At 40.1% G+C, this 20,995-nt stretch overlaps 1 protein-coding gene across 1 annotated transcript; it reads left to right on the top strand.

Annotated features, from left to right (window-relative positions):
* The first annotated feature begins 823 nt into the window (after positions 1-823).
* Positions 824-13,887, top strand: LOC117668023 (keratin, type II cytoskeletal 8-like). The gene is made up of 9 exons (XM_087881673.1): positions 824-1,197; positions 3,870-4,078; positions 5,069-5,129; positions 7,239-7,334; positions 7,716-7,880; positions 9,399-9,524; positions 10,864-11,084; positions 11,780-11,829; positions 13,511-13,887. Exons 1-9 carry the CDS (start codon positions 910-912, stop codon positions 13,669-13,671), a joined length of 1,377 nt encoding a protein of 458 aa, XP_087737799.1. The 5' UTR covers positions 824-909; the 3' UTR covers positions 13,672-13,887.
* The last annotated feature ends 7,108 nt before the right edge of the window (positions 13,888-20,995 follow it).

Here is a 20,995-nt window from a genome sequence, read left to right as displayed (position 1 = left end):
GTTTCTAATTTGCATGGCCAGGTAGCGGTCAGCCAATGAGGAAAACGCTGCGATTTTCATTGGTGGAACGACACCCGCGGATCCTCGCAATTTGCAGGCACAGAGAGAAAGTAGCCAATAAAGGAGCGTTCTATTTGCATAAACCTTTCATTAGTGACAAGAGTAGGAAAAAAAGCTACATTATTATTATTATTATTATTATTATTATTATTATTATTATTATTATTATTATTATTATTATTATTATTATTATTATTATTATTATTATTATTATTATTATTATTATTATTATTATTTATTATTATTTATTTATTATTATTATTTATTTATTATTATTATTATTTTGTCAAACACGTAAGATAACAGATAAAAGTATAAACACGATTATGAATACAGGATAAGGATACGAATAAATGAGGACAATAGGACAGGGACGGTAGGCACGTTGGTGCGCTTATGCACGCCCCTTACAGACTTTAGGTCAGCCTTAACCAACAGTTTTCAAGCAACTTATTTGGATCTCATAAAAGATCCCGTTGGAAAACCAAGTTAGGGAGACTGTCGGGAGAAGCTCAAAACTCAGACCTATGGAGTGAGATATACGGAAAAAGACTCTTGCTCGTCTCTGGGATAAGTCCGGCTGCTCAGGTATCGCGCCCGGGGCGTGACTGGTTGGGAATGCAAATAAGGTATGCAAATGAGGGAGCGGGGATACAGTTATAGGCGAAGGTAAATAGGCAGGTCGAGGTAAAGATTGGGTGGGCGTTCGTCTCAGCCAATAAGACGCCACGATAGGCCGAGAGGGAGGGGTCAAAAGCTTCTCAGGTACGGTATTTATTTCGTAGGGGGCACCGAAGTTCTGTTGTCTCGCTTTAGTGGCCAATTGGAAAGTCAAGCGCGCTTTGCACCATGAACATCAATTACCATAGCCCGAGGAGTACGAGCTTTAGCACTCGATCCCTCGGATCTCTTCCGAATCGAAGCTCTTTGTACCGAGCCAGTTCGGGCAGCTTTCAGCCGGGACTCTTCCGAGGATCCTTCAGTGCTTTGTCCAACTCTCCCCTCTCTACCTCGACGACTTTCCTCCTCCCCTCGCTGCCCGGTTTGGAGATCGATCCCAAGCTGCACCAGATTCGCACGGAAGAGAAGGAACAGATCAAGGGGCTCAACAACCAGTTCGCCTCCTTCATTGACAAGGTGCGGCTTTGCAGACGCGTGTGAAGAGGCGAGCGCTTGTAGGAGAGGGAAGAGTAACTGCGTCCGTGCCTAGTTGGAGCTTGCGCGGCCGGTAATAAATAGGGTACTTAAGAGAGAAAAAGTATGTCTAAAAAGTGTGTAATACAGATCTGCACGGATTCGAAATTGTTTGTCTCGTTTAGTGTTTCTATCAGCCGAGACATTAATTAATTAATTAATTAATTAATGCCGGTAGTTTAAAGCTGTACTTCAGACTGCAAAGAAAATAAAGTCCAGGGGGAAAAGGTAGTGGCAATTCTCTTATATTTTGTAACGCAGAAAACTACTTGAATATCTCCATAAAGTCATCAAGGATTGCATTAAAAGTTTAAGAACGGTGGTCTTTTTAAAGCTACTTTTATTGCAAAAGAATGGTGCTTATTTTTCCCCCCAAAAAAAGAAAAATCTTTAAAGCGAAATCGAATATAATAGAAAGCGACCATAACAATGGAAGGATGCAACCAAAATCAGTAGATGGGATGCTTCCCAAACCGTTTCCTTTATTATCCAAAGCCGCTTATAAGAAAGTCCTTATTTAAATATCCTTGTGATTGAGTGGATTTCATGTGTTGTTATCCCCACCTCCCAGAAAAAAACACACCCTTTTATCCAATTTTGAATAATTCACCCAGATTTGGTAAGCACTGGCATAAGGATTCCAGTAGCAATGGAGCAGAGTGAAAATAGTGCCAAAAAAAATTATAATAAACATATACACAGACAGTGACACAAGATGGGAGGGTAAAATAACAGTTTTCAGGAATCCTTCCCTCCATTAATAACTCAAGAGAAAAGATGCAAGCCAGTATACCTGAAGAGTTTTCCAAACTGAGAATTGGTAGTGTGATCAAAGAGGTGCAGGAAACAGGTTTAAGTCTCCTTTCACTACGGTTCTAGCATCACATGGTTACTCCCAAGCTAGCTTGAAAAGAAACTTTAAAGAGATAGAACCCTCAGAGTAGGGTTCCTTTTCTGCACACATCTTTCAAACCCTCTGCAGATTCCCTATTGCTGGGGTCTCCAACTTTGGCAACTTTAAGCCTGGAGGACTTCAACTCCCAGAATTCCCCAGCCAGCAAATTTTGGGAGTTGAAGTCCACCAGACTTAAAGTTGCCAAGGTTGGAGACCCCTGCCCTATTGTATGTATGTATGTCTGTTACACAGTACAGCTGTTGTTCTAATTTTAGATGGCAAACAAACAAGTAAAAAACAGTAAATTATTTTAAAAAAAAATACAGAAAATTGCAGCGCTTCCAACCTCAACACTTTCCCATATATCCACAAGGCATGGTTCTGTGCAGCAATCTCCTACTATCCCATCATTTTCTTTAGGTCTTTTTGGAAGACTTAAGAGGGCTGGGATCTCAAGAGGAAGGATATCCCAAAGTGCAGGGGATGGGTACTGAGAAGGTGCATGTCCAGGCTTCACTAGATTTCAGGGAAGTGACTTAGAACCACCCACCCTATAAGACCTAATGGAACAGGCAGATACCTTCAGGGACAGGTGGTTCCCACAAATAACCTAGCTCTGTACCTGTCAAGGATTTAAGGTGAAAAACAATATCTTGAATTCCACTCAGAAAAATCTGGAAGCCAATGCAACTGATCACCAAACTAATGACAAAACATAGAAACATAGAACAACCAGCTTAGAACTGGCAATGAAGGGATCAAAGCGATAGATAGCATCTGCCTTCTGGGATCAACCATCAACAATAAAGGAATGAGCAGCCTAGATATCTGCCACAGACTGGCACTTGGTAGATCATGAAAGTCTTGGAAAAGATATTCAAATATCTTGATGTCTCTATAGCTGTAAAGATCAGAATCATACAAGCTATAGTATTCCCTGTGATTATGGAAGAAAAAGTTGGACTTTGAAGAAGTAGAAGAGTATTGATGCTTTTGAATTCCAGTGTTGGAGAAGACTCCCGGGAATATCGTAGACAGCCAAGGAAAAACAAACAAATGGGTCATTGAACAAATCAAAGCAGAGTTCTGGTTTGAGGCACAAATGATAGGGTTCAACTTTTCCTACTTTGGACACATTATGCAAAGAGTGATATTCCTGTAGAAGACTGTAATGGTGGGAAAGGTGGAAGGAAAAAGAAAAGGGGGATAACCACCAGCAAGGTAGATAAAACAGAGTTACTTAAGGGATGGATCCTTGGAAGTGCTGAACCTAATTTAGGAATCATGGAGAAAATCTAACTGTGGTTGTTAGGAGTTGAAACAACTTGATGGTTCATAATCATAATCAAGTATAGCTCACACAACAACAGTGTAACACAGGTGAACAATGGGGTAGCCAAAAATATTCATTGTGCCACATTCTGGACCAGTTGGGACTTTATGTTTAGAAAAAAAAACCCATGGCAAGAATTCACTAAGGATATCTTCTGTTAAAGTTTAACGGATATGTGGGAAGCAAGCAAAAGTGTAAATAACTGAAAACCAGTGGTTAAAAGTAATTTCGTCTGATAGCAAATTCCACAGATTCTTACACAGTGGATGTGTGGGAGTATACATAAATGGCCAAATAAAACTCTTGTATCTTGATCAAAGAATTTTAAGTGCCTTTCCTGATTCTCTTTTTAGTTTCTTATTTATCTCTCTGTTTTCCCTCTCCAAGGTACGCAAGCTTGAGCAGCAGAACAAAGTGCTGGAGACACAGCTGAAACTTCTGAAGGGCAAAGACCAATACAAATCCAATGTGGGGCGTATTATGACCGCCCACAGCCAGCCCCTTAAGCAGCAGATAGACATGCTCAATCAAGATAAGATGAAATTGCAAAATGAGCTGGACCAGACACAGACATTTCTGGAGGAACTAAAAAGCCAGTGAGCACATCATGAGAGATAATGGGAGATTTGTTATTTAATATTCTGTTTGTATGCATGAGTACATGTGTGTGTCAGGAACTGACTTCAGAATTTTTTTCAAAGGAGCAGCCTTTTTTTTTTTTTTCAATGAACTTATGAGTAGAATGTCGTGGATGTGTCATTAGTTATAAAGTGCTCAGGATGGGTGAAAGTATAATGAAGGGGTAGTGCACCAATCCATCTGCAGCCACTTTTGCGTAAGAACTGATTTTCAAATGCACACAGCCCGATACCAGATCTCTGTCTGTTACTAAAACTGTCCTTCCTTCCCAGAAGAGACTAACCTCTAGCCATTATATTACACTGATGAGAAAAAGAGATGCAAGAATTTGAACAATAATTTATTTATAAATACAACTCGTATTTGATATACAACAGATACTGGAGTTCTTTAGTTTTTCTACAGAACATTTACTTTGCAGAGGTTTTGAAACATGAGATCTTATCTGTTTCCAGTTTAGCATGCTGGGAGAAAAGTGACATTTGGCTTCCCACATTCCATTAAATCCCAAGGGAAGATATAATGAGGGGAATTCTACTAGGGGGCATTTTCAGTAGCAGGGCAAATGTCTCCACTAAGTGATGGTTGTGCCCTTGTGAAGTTGTTGAGCGTTTATTCTTCTGCCTGGAAAAAAAATCACCCACTCATTTCCCTGCCCACATCTAGATGAAAAATTTGGAAAAGCAATTTATGTCTCATCTTATTTTACCTCGGCTGAGTTTTAATATGCCATCTATTGAATTCCCAGTGCTACAACTATAAATAGATAGTTTCCTATTTATTTTATAACATTAATATAAAATGGTACAAGTTGGATGCTTTGAAGACAGGTCTCATAGAGGCTAGAGAAAAAGAAGTTGGTAATTGATACATGCCCACTCAACAATGACATTAATTTGTTCCCCATTGCACTTTACAACTATTGTCTTTTGTCCTCTAATCTATAGGTATGAAGAGGAAATAAATCACCGTAACCAACTGGAAAATGAATTTGTGGTGACGAAAAAGGTGAAATGAGTACTGGAGCACTAAAAATTAGTGGGACCAGACCTTCTTACCTTTGACTAAACTGGGATTGTTTTTCTCTCTTCTGCAACTTCCAGCTAATACAACTTTCTTTCCTGAGGAGTTCAAACCAGTGGTAAAATCCAAATTTTTTTACTACCAGTTCTGTGGGCGTAGCTTGGTGGGCGTGGTGTGGCTTGGTGGGCGTGGCAGGGAAAGGATACTGCAAAATCCCCATTCCCTCCCCACTCCTGGGGGAAGGATATTGCAAAATCTCCATTCCCACTCCACTCTGGGGCCAGCCAAAGGTGGTATTTGCCAGTTCTCCGAACTACTCCAAATTTCTGCTACTGGTTCTCCAGAACCTGTCAGAACTTGCTGGATTTCATCCCTGGTTCCAACTGTTTTCAGTGTCAGCTTTCCTTCTCCATATTCACCCATTCCCCTTACTTTTTCTTTTCTTTCTGAGCAATACGGCAGAGGGCTGTTGGTGTGACGGAAGGGGGACTGTTAAATGTTTTTGCTGCCACACTATACCCTTCTGTGAAATAGGAAAAGTGCACACAAGATGGATAGATGAGTAGATACATAGACAAAGTTAGCCTGACTTGATTTCCATTTTCATTTAACTTTAACTAGAGAGAACCAAGTGAAGTTCCTTCTTCCTGCACTCTAGAGAAAATACATAGATTTGCTCAAGTTTCCAGAACTTTTGAAAAGAGCATTGTTTTGCTATATGCAAAATGGCTCAGGCTTCCAGCCAAGCTTATCAAACAGAGAATCATGGCAGTTGTTAAGTTAGGAACACGGTTGTTAAATGAATCTGGCTTCCCCATTGACTTTGCTTGTCAGAAGGTTGCAAAAGGTGATCATACGACCTTGGGACACTGCAATCATCTTACATGTGACTCAGTTGCCAAGCATCTGAATTTTGATCATGTTTCCATGAGGATACTGTAACGGTCATAAGTATGAAAAACCGTCATAAGTCAATTTTTTCAGTGATTGTTGTAACTTTGAACCAGGGGTGAAATGCTCCCGGTTTGGACCGGATCGTCTGATCCGGTAGCGATGATGGCGGATGGTTCGGAGAACCGGTAGCAAAAATCCCTGCCCCCCCCCCATGCCCTGCTGTGCCGCGCAATCATCAGAGGCTGGTTTTTTTTTTACTTTTAAAAGCATTTTTTCTACAACCTCTTCAGCCAAAAAAATGCTTTTAAAAGTTAAAAAAAAAGCCTCTGATGATCGTGCAGCTCAGCTGGGATCGTCAGACTTCTAAAAGCATTTTTTCTGCAACCTCTTCGGCTGAAGAGGTTGTAGGGGGGAAAAATGCCTTTAAAAGCCTCTGGCGATCCCAGCTGAGTTGCCTGATCGTCAGAGGCTTTTAAAAGCATTTTTTTCTGCAACCTCTTAACATTGTAGAAAAAATGCTTTTAAAAGTAAAAAAAAAAAAAGTTGGCCACGCCCACCCAGTCGCATTACTCCCCCCCCAACCAAGCCACACCCACAGAACCGGTAGTAACAAATTTTACATTTCACCACTGCTTTGAACGGTCATTAAATGAACTGTTATAAGACTACTTGTATTTGTCTGTTTAAAAGATTAGTATGGCTTCTGATCTTAAAAAAAGCCAATTCTAGGCAGCTCACAATCACTATTAAAAACCCAAACCCAAATAAAAACCCAGCGCCTCAATCATCTCCTTGGGAGGCCCCATAACCAACTCCAGGTATCAGCACCTGGATGGTAATAGCCTTCTGAAAGGTTAAAAATGTGGGCACTTGCCAAATTTTGCATGAACTGCTAAGGTCCACCATGAAAAAAATGGATAAGAGCAGGAAAAGAACTAAATTTGACTGAGTGAAATATGACTGTAGTTACAATTAAATTACATACTATCATTTTGATTATTCACAGTGAACATTTAATAATTCTCCCCTTCAATCACATATTAAACATTATGATTTAGAGGCTCACCAAAAGGTTTAGGATCATACATATGACCTTGTATTAACTCAAAAATTGGAAAACTTCCACCTCATACAGTACTTAGAGAGATTCAAGGAATATGATAGGTATCCAGAGGCGAATCTGTTTTTCTCTTCTGGCAGGACCTGGATGATATTTATTTGCAGAAAGTAGATGTTGAATCCAAGCTGGAGAGCATTACAAATGAAATCAAATATCTCAAACAGCTCTTTGAAGAGGTGAGTACCAGAGACAAAAATGAATGAATGACTGATGTATTCATTATATGTGATGAATACAGGAACATAATTTTTCTCTTATTTTCATTTGTTTGCTAGTAGCTCCTTGCAAGAGCACTGAGGAAAGAACAGATAGTGCAGTGGCTGGGATCAAATTCTACCTCATGATTAAGCTTCCCCTACACCAAAAGGGGCTACAATTGCAATGTTATACACCAGGGGTGGGCAATTGTGGCTTTTTTACAACCTGTGGACTTCAATTCCCAGAATTCCTGAGACAGCTTGGCTGTCTTGACAATTCTGGGAGTTGAAGTCCACAGGTTGTAAAAGAGCCACAATTGCCCACCCCTGTTATACACAACTTATGCCTTTCCCGTCCAGGAGATCAAGGAATTGCAATCTCAGATCCAAAATGCAATGGTCACTGTGGAGATGGACAACAACCGTGAACTGGAGATGAAGAACATAATTGATGAAGTGAAAGAACAATATAAAACCATGATTGCCAAGAGCCGTGATGAGACTCAACAGTGGTACAAAAACAAGGTAACTGGTTCACTTATCTCCCTGTATCCACATCATGAAAGTATAATCTGTACACATGCAAACATTGGTAAAGGGCAATCTTATTTTGCTACCTCTTTCATATTAATCTGAGAAATCCAATTTCCCAATACAAACTGTTGCAAGATTAAAAACAAACTAGTTTCAGATTCAAATAAACAGAATAATCAGATTCTAGAAACAAGGAAAAAAGAATCTGGCACTGTTTTGCAGCTCAGTGGAATCTAGGAAAGTATTTCAGGATTTGCAGGACCAGCAGAGGTCTATTAAGCCATGGTGGCGCTGTGGTTAGAATGCAGTACTGCAGGCTACTTCTGCTGACTGCCGATTGCGAACAGTTCGGCAGTTCAGTTCTCATCAGCTCAAGGTTAACTCAGCTTTCTATTCTTCTGAGGTCGGTAAAATGAGGACCCAGATTGTTGGGGGCAATATGCTGACTCTGTAAACCCCTTAGAGAAGGCTGTAAAGCCCTGTGAAGCAGTATATAAGTCTAAGTGCTATTGCTATTTCAACTAAGCTACTGTAATCCTCTAGGTAAGACCTGACATGTTCCCAGAATGGGTCCCAGCTGGTGCTGAAGGCAATAAAGACCACCAGACACAAGGAATGGCATTTTCAGCTGCTTTTATTGGTGCAAAAGGGTCTCAGCAGCTAAAGGAGCCAAGACCCCAAACAATACACAAACACAAATTTTATACAGTTATGATTAAGGAAGTTAACACCCTAAGAATCAATCATTGATTCCTTGACACATGTTTCTTTTGATTGCTTTTTCTACTTTATCCTCCTTCGTACATTGCATGTTTATGCCAATAAGCTTTCTTATCAAAAGAGGTATGTGGTTTATTATTATAATAAGCTAGAGGTTACCAAAGTTTATGTCTATGTGCCTTAGCTAGCATCCTTCTAACACCTCTAAGTGTCCTTCTAACTTGTAACTTTCTTGTTGCTAGGCAATAGTGTCCCACCATTCATAATCTTGTTACATCCATCACAGCTTCAGCTTTCTGCCTTGGCAATTCCTTTAACAAACTTTCCTCATTCCAACCTGAGTCCTTCAACCAGTGCCTGAATTTTCAGGATGATTCTATCACTCCAATATTGTAATATTGCAGTGCCAATAATGCTTCATGATCCTCTACTGCCAGTCAGTCCTCATCTAGTTGTAATAATGAGGCATATGTGTATTTAAACATGATTGTAGTATCATGACTTGGACCCAATCTTTTGCACGACCAGAAAGGACTTTGGCTAATGCCTGAAACTTCTCTGACTTCTAATTATGCCTTCCATGCCCTAGATTTTATCTCATGCTTGTTCTAGAAGGAATCTAGTATGTGATATGATATCCCACATATCTGAAAGATCTGAGGGTGGGAAATCTGCCTATACTGTATGTTTGTCTACCTGAGACCTGCTATTCTTGCTATGGACCCTGTGTCTTACTCCTCTGAATATACTATCATAATGATTCCTGTTTATCCCTCTCTTACCTTCCAGATTGATGACATTGTAAGGCAAACTCAGAAACATAATGATGAGATGAAAAACATCAAAGGCCAAATTGCCGAGTTGACTCGCTATGCCCAGCATGTCAATGGAGATATTGAGGCCTTAAAGAATCAGGTAAGCTGCCAGTCTCTAGACAGAATCATAAGTCTTAACCAGAAATATTCATGATAACAGAGAACACACAAAGCTGGTGGGGAAATGAGACTCTAGCTACAACCCATTCTGGGATTCAGCCTTGGGATCCAGCCAACAGTTTGTTTTGTTCTCTTTTGTAACTATCTTCATACCTGTCCTTAATTTGTCCAGCTGCAAGTGTCCTCTCCTTTTTTTTTAAATAAAACACAAGAGGGCACAATTTCTTATGAGTGGGACAGGCTTCTCAGAAGCTCCAGCTGTAAATTTTCCTCTCTTCCATTAACACTACTAGATGAATCCAGGAGGCCAGCATTTCATTCCAAAGGTCTTCTAACCCCAAGTGTTGTCTGGGCTCATAGATTGTGTGAAGCTGTGGTGTGGCTCGTGTAGTTTGGAATAGGCACAGGGATAAACAACCTCTGTCCCTCCAAAGTCTTGGGTGCAGTCTATTCAGCTATGGAAACTTGCTGAGCGATTTTGGCCCAACTCCTAGAGGATTGTTAGGAACTTAAAATGATGAGTGATCCTTGTGTAAATTGTGCTGAGCTCCTTTGAGATATAAAACAAACAAATTACTATTTCCCTCTAACAGCGCTTACCAATAATATTTGCTAATGTGACAAAGGCAATTTTTTAAAAAATAGATTGGAAATAGCCATTGGTCCTATCACTTTTTGGAAGGCAAACATGGCCATAGCATTCAAAGATCAAGTACAGCCCTCAGCCGGAAAAAAAGTTGCACAGTCTTGGATACCATACCACACCACACCACACCCATCATACCACACCACACCATACCACACCACACAACACCACACACACACCACACGACACCACACCACACCCATCATACCACACCACACCACACCACACCACACCATACCACACCACACAACACACACCACACGACACCACACACACCACACGACACCACACACACCACACCACACAACACATCACACCCCACTCCACCCGACCCACCATACCACACCACACACACCACACGACACCACACACATCACACCACACAACACCACACACCATACCATACCTTCTTTTCTTGGCTGACTTTTAGCTGTTTCTTCATTGAGAGGTTATTTACCTTGAAACGTCTTCACGGTCTTCTTGGCTATTCACAATGACCATGTAGAATGGAAGGCAAGCAGCTACAGCTCGAAAGAGCCCAGTTTTCCCCCCACCGTACTTAAAGAGGGAGGCTTTGCTTCTGAGCCCTTGCTGCCTCTTAATTGCTGAGCTCTCCATAAGGCTTTTCACCCAGATGGTAGAAAGTGAAATGTTCCTCTTTCCTCCTGCCCAGCGAGCCAATCTGGAAAATGCTGTGGCTTCAGCAGAAGAACAAGGAGACCAGGCTGTGCAAAGTGCTAAAAGTACCATCCAAGATCTGGAGGAGGCTCTGAAGCAAGCCAAACATGACATGGCCACCAAGATGAGAGAATACCAAGAACTGATGAACCTCAAGCTGGCCCTTGATATAGAAATCGCCACCTACAGAAAGCTGCTGGAAGGAGAAGAAAACCGGTAAGCAAGCGTCAGCTTGGACTTTTCATGCATGGGTATGAATTGGTTCCTCTGCACTTGATCATCTAGGGCAGGGGTGTTAAACTCACATCGTCACAGCAGCATCACGTGACATATCGGGACTTTTTCCCCCTTCGCTAAACCGGGTGTGGGCGTGGCCAGCGTGTGACACATCTGGCCCATGGGCCAGGAGTTTGATAGCCCTGATCTAGGGCAACTTTCTTCAGCCTAGGGTTGGATGTCAGTGTCCAGATAATGCTGGAGGATAACATTTTGAGGCAGGTTGATCTAAGAAAAAAGGGAAGGGGACAACTTCTGTAGACAGAATGCTGCTTTGGAAAGGCCCTTTGATGCTGTCATGTGATGGCTTGCAAATATATGAACATAGAGACTATCCCACCCCAAATGAGGATGTAATCAGGACACAAAGGACTTGAATCCTTCAAGAACAGGTAGCAGAAATACAGCTGTGAAGATAGTTACTGTCATTTGGGATAGGACAACAAGAGCATTTTAGGAGAGCATATTCTAATAAAGTTTTCCAAGGTTTCAGGCATATCTTCCCAGCCATACTTGGAGGTTTCCAAAACTGAACATAGAATCCTTTTTACAGGCTATACCGGTAAGGTAAAGAACCCATGCTGTCTTTCACATGTTTTCCAAATTCACAAACATGCTCTTTTTATTTCTCCCAGAATGGTTGCTCAGGTTCCACCACAGCAGGTCAATGCCATTAACAAGTTAGGTAAGCCGTCTTCTTGTTCTGATGGGTTGAAGTAATCAACCATCTCTCTTTTGCTGACCTTTCTCCTTCTGAGGTTTTTGGTATTGTGAAAGCTTTATTCTACCTTCCAATTCTCTGTGAACCTTTTGCAGTATTCTGAGTTTCATCTGGGTATTTCATGTCCTGAAAAAAGCTGAAACAAATTGAGGGCAAAGGCTTATCTAAAAATCCTCTTTTGCCATCTTTGCCATTCCATATCCCTGAATTTTAAATTATGTGTTAGATAGAAGTATCACTTATTGTATGCTGCAATGATATTTAATTTTCAAATTCAAAAACTGGTGTGCAATGCGGTTTAGCACTAGTGATTGGTGATAAAGAGTGGCAGTAGTTAACATCAAGCTTTTAAACAGATCTCAACATATGTGCTTCTTGCCCACGTTGGAGGATTATCTGGGGAATATTCTACCTACATAAACATCACTATCATCTATCAGGAAGCTGTTCTTTACTTACACATTGTAGAAAAACATCTGCTATGTTGGGCAACATGATTTTGAGAGACATTTATCAATTATTAATTCGTTGAAGAACTGCTGTTAAATTTTTAGGACAGCTCTTAAGTCTCCAAAATCTTAGTTGAAAAACCATTGCTATATATTGATGCCATTTAATGGAGGACATGTAAGATTATTTAGAACCAGAGAACTGAGGCGAAATAGTATTTCCCAGTCGATGTTTGAAACCAGTCAAAACAAACAGGAGATACAAAGAAATGTAAAGCATATGGATTTTTAATTTTAGCAGTCTGAATTCAAATATTGAAGTTGCAGATTTCATCCAAAGACTGAATGGGACATTAGCCCAATGTAGAATTATAGGATTTTGTTCTGCCTCTGAAACTGACTCGGTGCATGTCCATGGGATTAGGGATAATAGAACTGCCAGCCACTTAGCCTTCTGTTACTAAATGAAATGGATGAAGCCAAGGCCTTCCATGTAGTATAGTTTGCTGCTGCTTCATACTGCTTGCAATTACCACCAAAGTGTTCTCCAAGAATTGGCAGAAATATGTAAAACCTATTCTCAAAGTTATTGCCTAAATGTTTCTCTATTGCTAAGACACTATAAAAATATATTATTATAGTGCAAGATAATCCTTTTAATCTTAATTCATCTAATATTTTTGATTGTTGAATAATGCTAACTTCTCTGCATTGCCCATTTGAGATAATGGACTAGAACTCTAGATTCTTCTGAGTCATGTAGTATCAAGAATAAATGTTTGATTAAGTGTTTCTCCAGTCTGAAATTATCTCCTGCATTTGACTTTCTCTGCCAAAACCACCTTTCTCCAAGAAATCATTCAGCAGGTGTATTGGAAAACAAGTTCCATCAATGCCAGCCCAATCAACATAGTTTAGGATAATAACATCTGAAACCCAACACATTTGAAGGAATGGAGAAGGAAGCTTTAACCAAGCTCTTGTTTATTGCATGCCGTCAGTTGACCTTTTGTTTTGTTTTTTTTGTTTGTGGGGTTTTTTTATTCTATTGGCCTACTGACTTAACTTGCATAAGTTCTCTGGCTTCCTCTTCTGCCAAATTGTTTTGGTGAGCCAATCAAACACTTCTGCATTAAGTCCTTCCTTCTCCTCTGATCCCTCTATCAAATTCTGAAATCCATCCATTGCTTCTGCAGCTGGACTCCTGACTCAAGGGATGCCTCTTCCCTCTCACCCTGGGGCTGCAGGGATTTTGGTCTCCAACAGCAGCTCATTGAAGAGGCCTTTGATGATCAAGACCATTGAGACCAAGGATGGGAGGGTCATTTCAGAGGCCAGTCATTTTTCAGAGAAGTGACCGGAATAGAAGCAGCAAAAAGTCAATGTATCTTAAATACATAAAATGGATTGTTTGTATAGCCTCTAATGATAACCTACTTAATATACCTCCACATCTTCTCCCAGGCAGTGCTGTTTCTTTTTCAAGCTACAATGGCTCAGTTTGACCTTGCCAATAAAACGATGCAGATAATATGTTATATTTACCAATTTACATTAAAGCTCCTGGAAAATATGTTGTTGGTTTCAGTTTCTTGCATGAGTTCTATCAGCAGCCCTATGCACATCATTGCTCAACCCCAGATCCTGACTTCCTTTCATACTTTAATAAATACATACTTTTATAAATACTTATAAATAAATACATATTTATTCTCGGCTTGGGTTAAGAAAGGAAATTTTGATCTTTCTAAGTGAGACATATACAAAGTAGTGTGCCAAGAGCAGATTCTAAGAGGAGTGACATTTTCAAGATAAGGACATCATTTCTGCCACAAAATGAAGCCTGGAGAATATACCAGGAAGTAGCTGAAGGGGAAAATACATACCTATATGTGGATGAATAGCATTCCTTCTGCTGCAGCTCAGACATTTGCTACTGTACTAAAGCAGTTCCTATGTCTCTTTGCTATACCTAATTATAGTCTCTCCCAATCTTGACCTTGGATGTTTTTGGATCCAGATTGGTAGCAGTGATGGAATTTATAATGCAGAAGTATTTCAGGAGCCATTTTGAGAGAGACCTCGTCTAGTAATGACTAAGAAGCTAAACCCATATATAGACTTCAATGATCAGAGAAACTCGGTTCCTAAGGTTCTTGTTAAGTTCTATGAGTTAAAATCAAAATAATTTTAAGAAGTTTAATATAGTGTGTAGAGATAGAGATAGATAGATAGATAGATAGATAGATAGATAGATAGATAGATAGATATAGACAGACAGACAGACAGACAGACAGGCAGAGATAGATAGATATAGACAGAGATAGATAGATAGATAGATATAGTCAGACAGAGATAGATAGATAGATAGATAGATAGATAGATAGATAGATAGATAGATAGAGACAGACAGACAGACAGACAGACATACATAGACAGACAGATAGAATAAATAGTAAGTAAATAAATATATAATTGTTACTATTTGGGAGGGGGGTTATTTAAAAACTACTTTTAAGAGTTTCCTGGTAAAATATAATTATAATAAGCAGCCATCAATCAGTCTGGCCTTCCTACCAACTCTTAGTCAGTCTAGCTGGAAGAAAAACGTTTTGGATCTTTCAGCTCAAAAAGTCAGAAATATAGTACTAAAGCAGCCCTGGTCAAGCAGTGGCTGTGTAACCATGCAGTGTTGTATATAAAAGCAATGATGCCAAATAAAAATGAATTTATTGGGGATGGGAAAATATACCAAAAATGGAAAGGTAACAAGTGAAATTAATAATCACATAAATATAGAATTCCAAACAAACCAGCCCAGATAAACTAATTATTTACTGCCTCCTTGAATAAGCTTTTGGCTTTTATGATGTACTTGGTCCATCTTTGTAGAAGGCTGATCTGAGCTTCCTGCTTGGCGGATCCTAGATAAGTATTTCTTATTTCTTTCTGACAAATTATCAGTTAAATTCCTGCCATGTCTGTGTGAAAGATCAAAAGTTAAGGTATTTCTATGGTATACATTTCTGTTAATGTTACAAAGTAATAGTTTCTTCTAAGAACCTGGGAATTATATTTGTGTGTGTAGATGATCGTGTCAGAAGAAAGCAAGAGAAAGAGAAAAATAAGGGAGGTTGCCGGAATCACACTGCACATTCCTAAATATTGTTATGGAATAATAGATCCCACAGTTTTGTGGAGAGACAATGGTTGTTAAAATACTTATAGCCTGTCTGTGTCTATCCCTTCAATTTATAAGAGGGTCCAAAAGGGCTAAGAAAAACAGGAGATTACTAATTTACAGTGCAATATGAAAACTGGCAGGAAAGTAAAAGGTAAGAGACCCCGAATCCCTCCCTATCTTTTGAAAATACAACTCCCAGAATGCCTCATGCCATCTGGGTCTGCTGAGACTTGTAGTTCTGCTGGAACTCAAATAATTCTCCTCTCCCTACTTTAAGGAATGTGGTATCTATTCGGGTATTTAAGTCTTCCACGTCAATCCTAAGATTGACAGAGCAAAGCAAATAAGAGCAGGTCCTGTTGTTCTTGTGACAGCAACTATTGCTGGGTACTGAAAGTTGAAAGTTTGTAAGACATCATGGACAATGTGCTCTCACCCTGCTTATAGTGATGTAGGTAAGTTTATTTTAGACCAGGAACAGAGTTTTTCTTTGGATAATAGAAAGGTGCTGAATTGTTTTATCCAGTCCTGAGTATCTGGGATGTTACTGGTAACTGTCCACTTAGATCACTTCAAAAACAGACTAGGTCCTAGGCAATACTTCAGGCCAGTTTGAGAAGCTAAAGTCATTCTTTGTCCATAAAAGGCTAACTGGACTGGACCTTTGCAATGGAAGTATGGCATGACGTCAGCCCTCAAGGAACACTATCCACAGAATGAGAAGAAAGAATATCAGTCTGCATTTAAAATGTTCACAAACATTCAAGTGGGGATTTAATGGAAGATAAAATAAACCCATTTTAGAGAGCTGTCTTTTTAAAACAATGCACAAACTTTGAAATTTTTCACATATCTTCCTCTGACATATTTTTATACTGACTTTTTAGAAACAGCAACTTTATCCTCAGTCAGAGCATTAATGTACTTCACAGTGTTTTTGTTACCGTTCAGGAGTTTTCGTGCTATAGCCTGAATTTGGACTATCTGCATTCAAAGCAGATGTTTTTCTATTGAAAAAATGATGTCAACCATTTCTATAACAACAAAGTCAATATAGTCATCAAAAAATAAAATCAGAGTTTATTTTTTTTTTCAGTTTTGAATACAAAGTCCAGAAGGGGTTTTCAAAACAAAACTAGATAGAATTTTCTCTTTAATTAGAACAATCAATTTTACCATCTTTGCCAACGCTATTGCCTTCACCATCCGTTCTTCCATTATGGGAATTAATGGGTCCTTCTATTTATGTGTATATAAGATTATCACCACTGTCAACATGCACGAAACAAAGTTCCAAATTTTCTTTCAAGCTCTGTGAATTGGTTTGTTTTTTTTAACTTTGTTGTACTCTGCCCAAAGTCACTTGTTTTGTGAGATAAGCGACTATATAAAATTGAACAATAAATAAAAATGTTTATGTTCTTCTGAGCCTTTATCACAAACTGAAATTGCCTAAATAAATTATTATGGCAAAAAGCACAAGAGAAGCAAGCTTGCAAATTAATTTTTTCCTCTTCAGAAGTGGAGACAGATTTATGTGGAAATATGTGAAAAAGTTACAGTGGCAGACCAAAAGCACAGTTCAGTGACATGGAGAGTAGAAAACATTTGTCAGGAAATGATGCAGCATAAATAGCATTCAGGCAGACCTGAAGGTTCATACAAGGGTGGCCTCATATTTAATCATAAACTTGGATTAAGAAAATGCTTTTTGATGTTGTCATTTTGCAATATGCCCAAACAAACTGTATTGTGGTTTAATATTCATCCAACACGCTAAAGCAATGGCTGAATTTCCACAGTATGATGAAATACAGAGCCCCAGTTTAGTCTAGATTAGCATATTATAAGACCCCAACTGTGGAATAGATGATGGAAGCAATCTTTCTTCATTCAGAAGCAATGTAGTTTAAATAATACATTTGTCTTTTATGGAACTCTTGCCTGTTTTGCAAATGGAAGCAAACACACTTGAGGTAGAACAGAGAATTGTTTTCATTCTTTTCAATCAACTGATTTGATCCTGCTGAAGAGGTTTTGAATTTAGAAGTCCAGGCTTCTTTGGCTGACTTTCTCCCTCTGATAGAAGCCACGCATCTTGGCCACAGGCCTTCAGCCCTAACTCACTGAGACACCATTCCCTTTCCAAAGCAATAATGATGCTTCAGGAGCTCTGAATTTGGTGCCTTTCATATTCATCAATTAGTTCTTTTATGTTTTTGAATTGCTTTCCTCCTCAGCTAGGCTAGAGCCTGTAAAACAGACTCTGCTGTACATGTGTGCACGCCTCCTGCTGGCCAGCTGGTCTTTGGGTCGCTGCTGTGCATGCATGCGGGGGGGGCAGAGTGTGTACGGGGTTGCACCTGCATGCGTGGGGGCGGGAGCGTGCGGGGGTTGCGTGTGCATGTGTGGGGCATGTGTAGGGGTCACATGCACATGTGCGGGAGTGGGGTGCATGCAGGGTCACATGTGCGAGAGCGTGGTGGGTATGTGTGCATGCATGTGTATGGAGAGGGGCGTGTGCAGGGGGGCCACGCAGGCATTGCATTTGGGGGGTTTGCGCACGCACACGCTTTGGGCACTCGGTCCGGAAAAGGTTAGCCATCACTGTCTTCGAGGCAAATTCAAATGACAAATAGTGGATGTGACCAGCAAGGGGTCAGGAGGTCAGCCTCTACTTCTGCCATTTTTTTCCAATACTTTGTCCATTAGCCTTGGTTTCCCAAGTTCGTTGTACACCCATCATTTCCCTAATCATGTTTTTGACATCAACTTTTATGAAGGCTTCTATAAATGGAAGGTGAGGCAAAGCAGATCTCCATTATATCATTTGGGAGAAGAAGAGGAGGCAGGTATAAAATGTCAGGTGACTATCTTCCCCTCCCCTCCAAGAATAAGGCGTATGGTCATCCTATAAAGATAAAATAGAAACAATGCCTCTTTCCTTTAAAAACCGGAAATTATCAAACTTTGGCTGACAAATAAATAATCTGACTCTATAGTTTTTGAGGTTGTCTTTCAAGAGCTTTTCTGAAATTACCAAGAGATAGAAGGAAACCGAATCATTGTAGGAATAATAGGGTTATTTCAACCTACATAGTTTTGAGCTCATAGGAAATTTAAGAACAACATTGGAAGAGATGGTTTAATTTTCAAACTGTGGATAAAAGCAGATATTAATATTTAGGAAGGGTTCAAAAGAATCATGTAGGTGAGAATAATGACAGACTTACCAATATGGTTATATATATATATAAAACCAATTTCTTTAGCAACTGAGAGTTGAGAATATAACAGGAATATAAAAGGCATATAAAATGCTTTAAGAAGTACTTGGCAATCACTGGTCAGCCTCCCTGATCAACTCCCATTAAGGGTCAGGATCCCTGGCCAGTAGCCATGCAGGCTGAGAGATCAGGGAAATTAGAGCACTGCACTATCTGTAGAGTTAAATGATAAAAAACTGCATTTCTATAAATGGAAGCACTGCTCCTTAAACCACTGTGGGAATCACTTGCTTTAGTCTTATAGCCACATCCTGTCACTTTTTTTTTCTCTATTGCATTCAACCAGTGGTGGACTAAAAAACCTTGAGTGCATCTTGGTGGATTACCAATTAAAAAATATTGCATGCTTCACACAACTTGCAGACTAGGCTAAAATGGAATTGGGTAGCTTGTAGCTCAATATGTTGTAGAAGAGATGCATTTTCATAGTCTTGTGGGAACCGTATCATCATATGGATACTGGATTCCATTTCTTTTTCTCCTTCAGTTAAGGAAGAACGTTTATTTTTATAAAAAGAATGAACACACACATAGATATAAAAGAAACAGAAAACCAAAACATATTGCAAATATGAAGTAATTTCTCTCTGAACCACAAACTCCCTAAAACTCTGTAAATGAAATGCGCCACCAAGGCTCTGAAGAGCCTTGGTGGCGCAGCAGACTAAAGCACTATTAAGTGCTGTTAAGTAACACCAGCTGCCTGCAATTACTGCAAGTTCAAATCTCACCAGGCTCAAGGTTGACTCAGCCTTCCATCCTTTCGAGGTAGGTAAAATGAGGACCCGGATTGCGGGGGCAATAAACTGACTTTGTATAAAAAGAACACTGCTTGGGGAGGCGGGGCGAAAGCCCTACTAAGCAGGTATATACAAAAAGTATGAAGGCTATTGCTTAATGCATTGTAAGCCGCTCTGAGTCTCCTGAAAAGGGCGGCATATAAATCGAACCAATAAATAAATAAATAAATAAATGTAGGATGTTTATATCCTAAAACCCTCATATCTGGAATAACCACAATATTTATCTGCATTGCCAAATCACTCTTATAGTGTGTGTGGGTGGCATTATGGCATTCCAGAGGTGGAGCCAGCTTGGGTAATGATTAAGGCTCTGGCTAGAAACTGGGAGATGGTGAGTTCTAGTTTCACCTTAGGCACAGGTCAGCTAGGTGACCATGGGCCAGTGTCTCCCTCCCTCCTCTAGGAAGAAGACAATAGCAAACCACTTCTAAAATACCTTGGCCAGGGCCGGATTTAGATTGAAAGAGGCCCTAGGCTATTCCACTTATGAGGCCCTTTCACCAGTGGTGGGATTCAATTTTTTAACAACAAGTTCTGTGGGCGTGGCTTAGTTGGGGGTGTGGCTTGGTAATCATGTGACTGGGTGGGCGTGGCTAGCTGGTCACGTGACTGTGTAGGCGTGGGTAGCTCGTCATATGACCGGGTGGGCGTGGCTATGTGCATAGACTTTTTTCAGAGGGCTGAAAAAAGTCATTTCTGACTGGGCCTTGCACTTTTGACCAGTCCTCACACTTATGACCATCCTCACATTTATGCCCGTGCAGCTTTCTTAACAACCATGTCACTCATTTCACAACTGCTTCTCTTCACCATGGTGACAAGATAGGGCAAAAACGTAAAATGTGAGGACAGTCGTAAGTTCGAGGACTGGTCAAAAGTGTGAGGACCAGGCAGAAATAACTTTTTCAGCTCTCTGAGTAGTCCATATGCACAAAAGGACTACCCAGAGGGCTGAAAAAAGTCATTTCTGACTGGGCCTCGCACTTTTGACCGGTCCTCACACTTATGACCATCCTCACATTTATGCCCGTGCAGCTTTCTTAACAACCATGTCACTCATTTCACAACTGCTTTTCTTCACCATGGTGACAAGATAGGGCAAAAACGTAAAATGTGAGGACAGTCGTAAGTTCGAGGACTGGTCAAAAGTGCAAGGACCAGTCAGAAATAACTTTTTCAGCCCTCTGAGTAGTCCATATGCATAAAAGGATACAGCAATAGAGAGGGATGAAGGAAGGGAAGGGAAATTAGAGTAGGAGAGAGAGGGAGGAAGAGAGGAGGAGAAGGAGAAAGGAAGAGGAAGTAGGGAGGAGAAGAAGAGGGGGAGGAAGAGAAAGTAAGAAGGAAAGAAAAGAGAGGTGGTAGGTTTGAGGAGAAAGATTGCTATACAATAAAAAAGATGAAAGG

This window comes from Pantherophis guttatus, chromosome 1 (genome assembly GCF_059756535.1).
Source record: "Pantherophis guttatus breed Tessera chromosome 1, ASM5975653v1, whole genome shotgun sequence".
NCBI classification, from domain to species: Eukaryota; Metazoa; Chordata; class Lepidosauria; order Squamata; family Colubridae; genus Pantherophis; species Pantherophis guttatus.
This window is presented reverse-complemented; position numbering and strand designations above follow the sequence as displayed.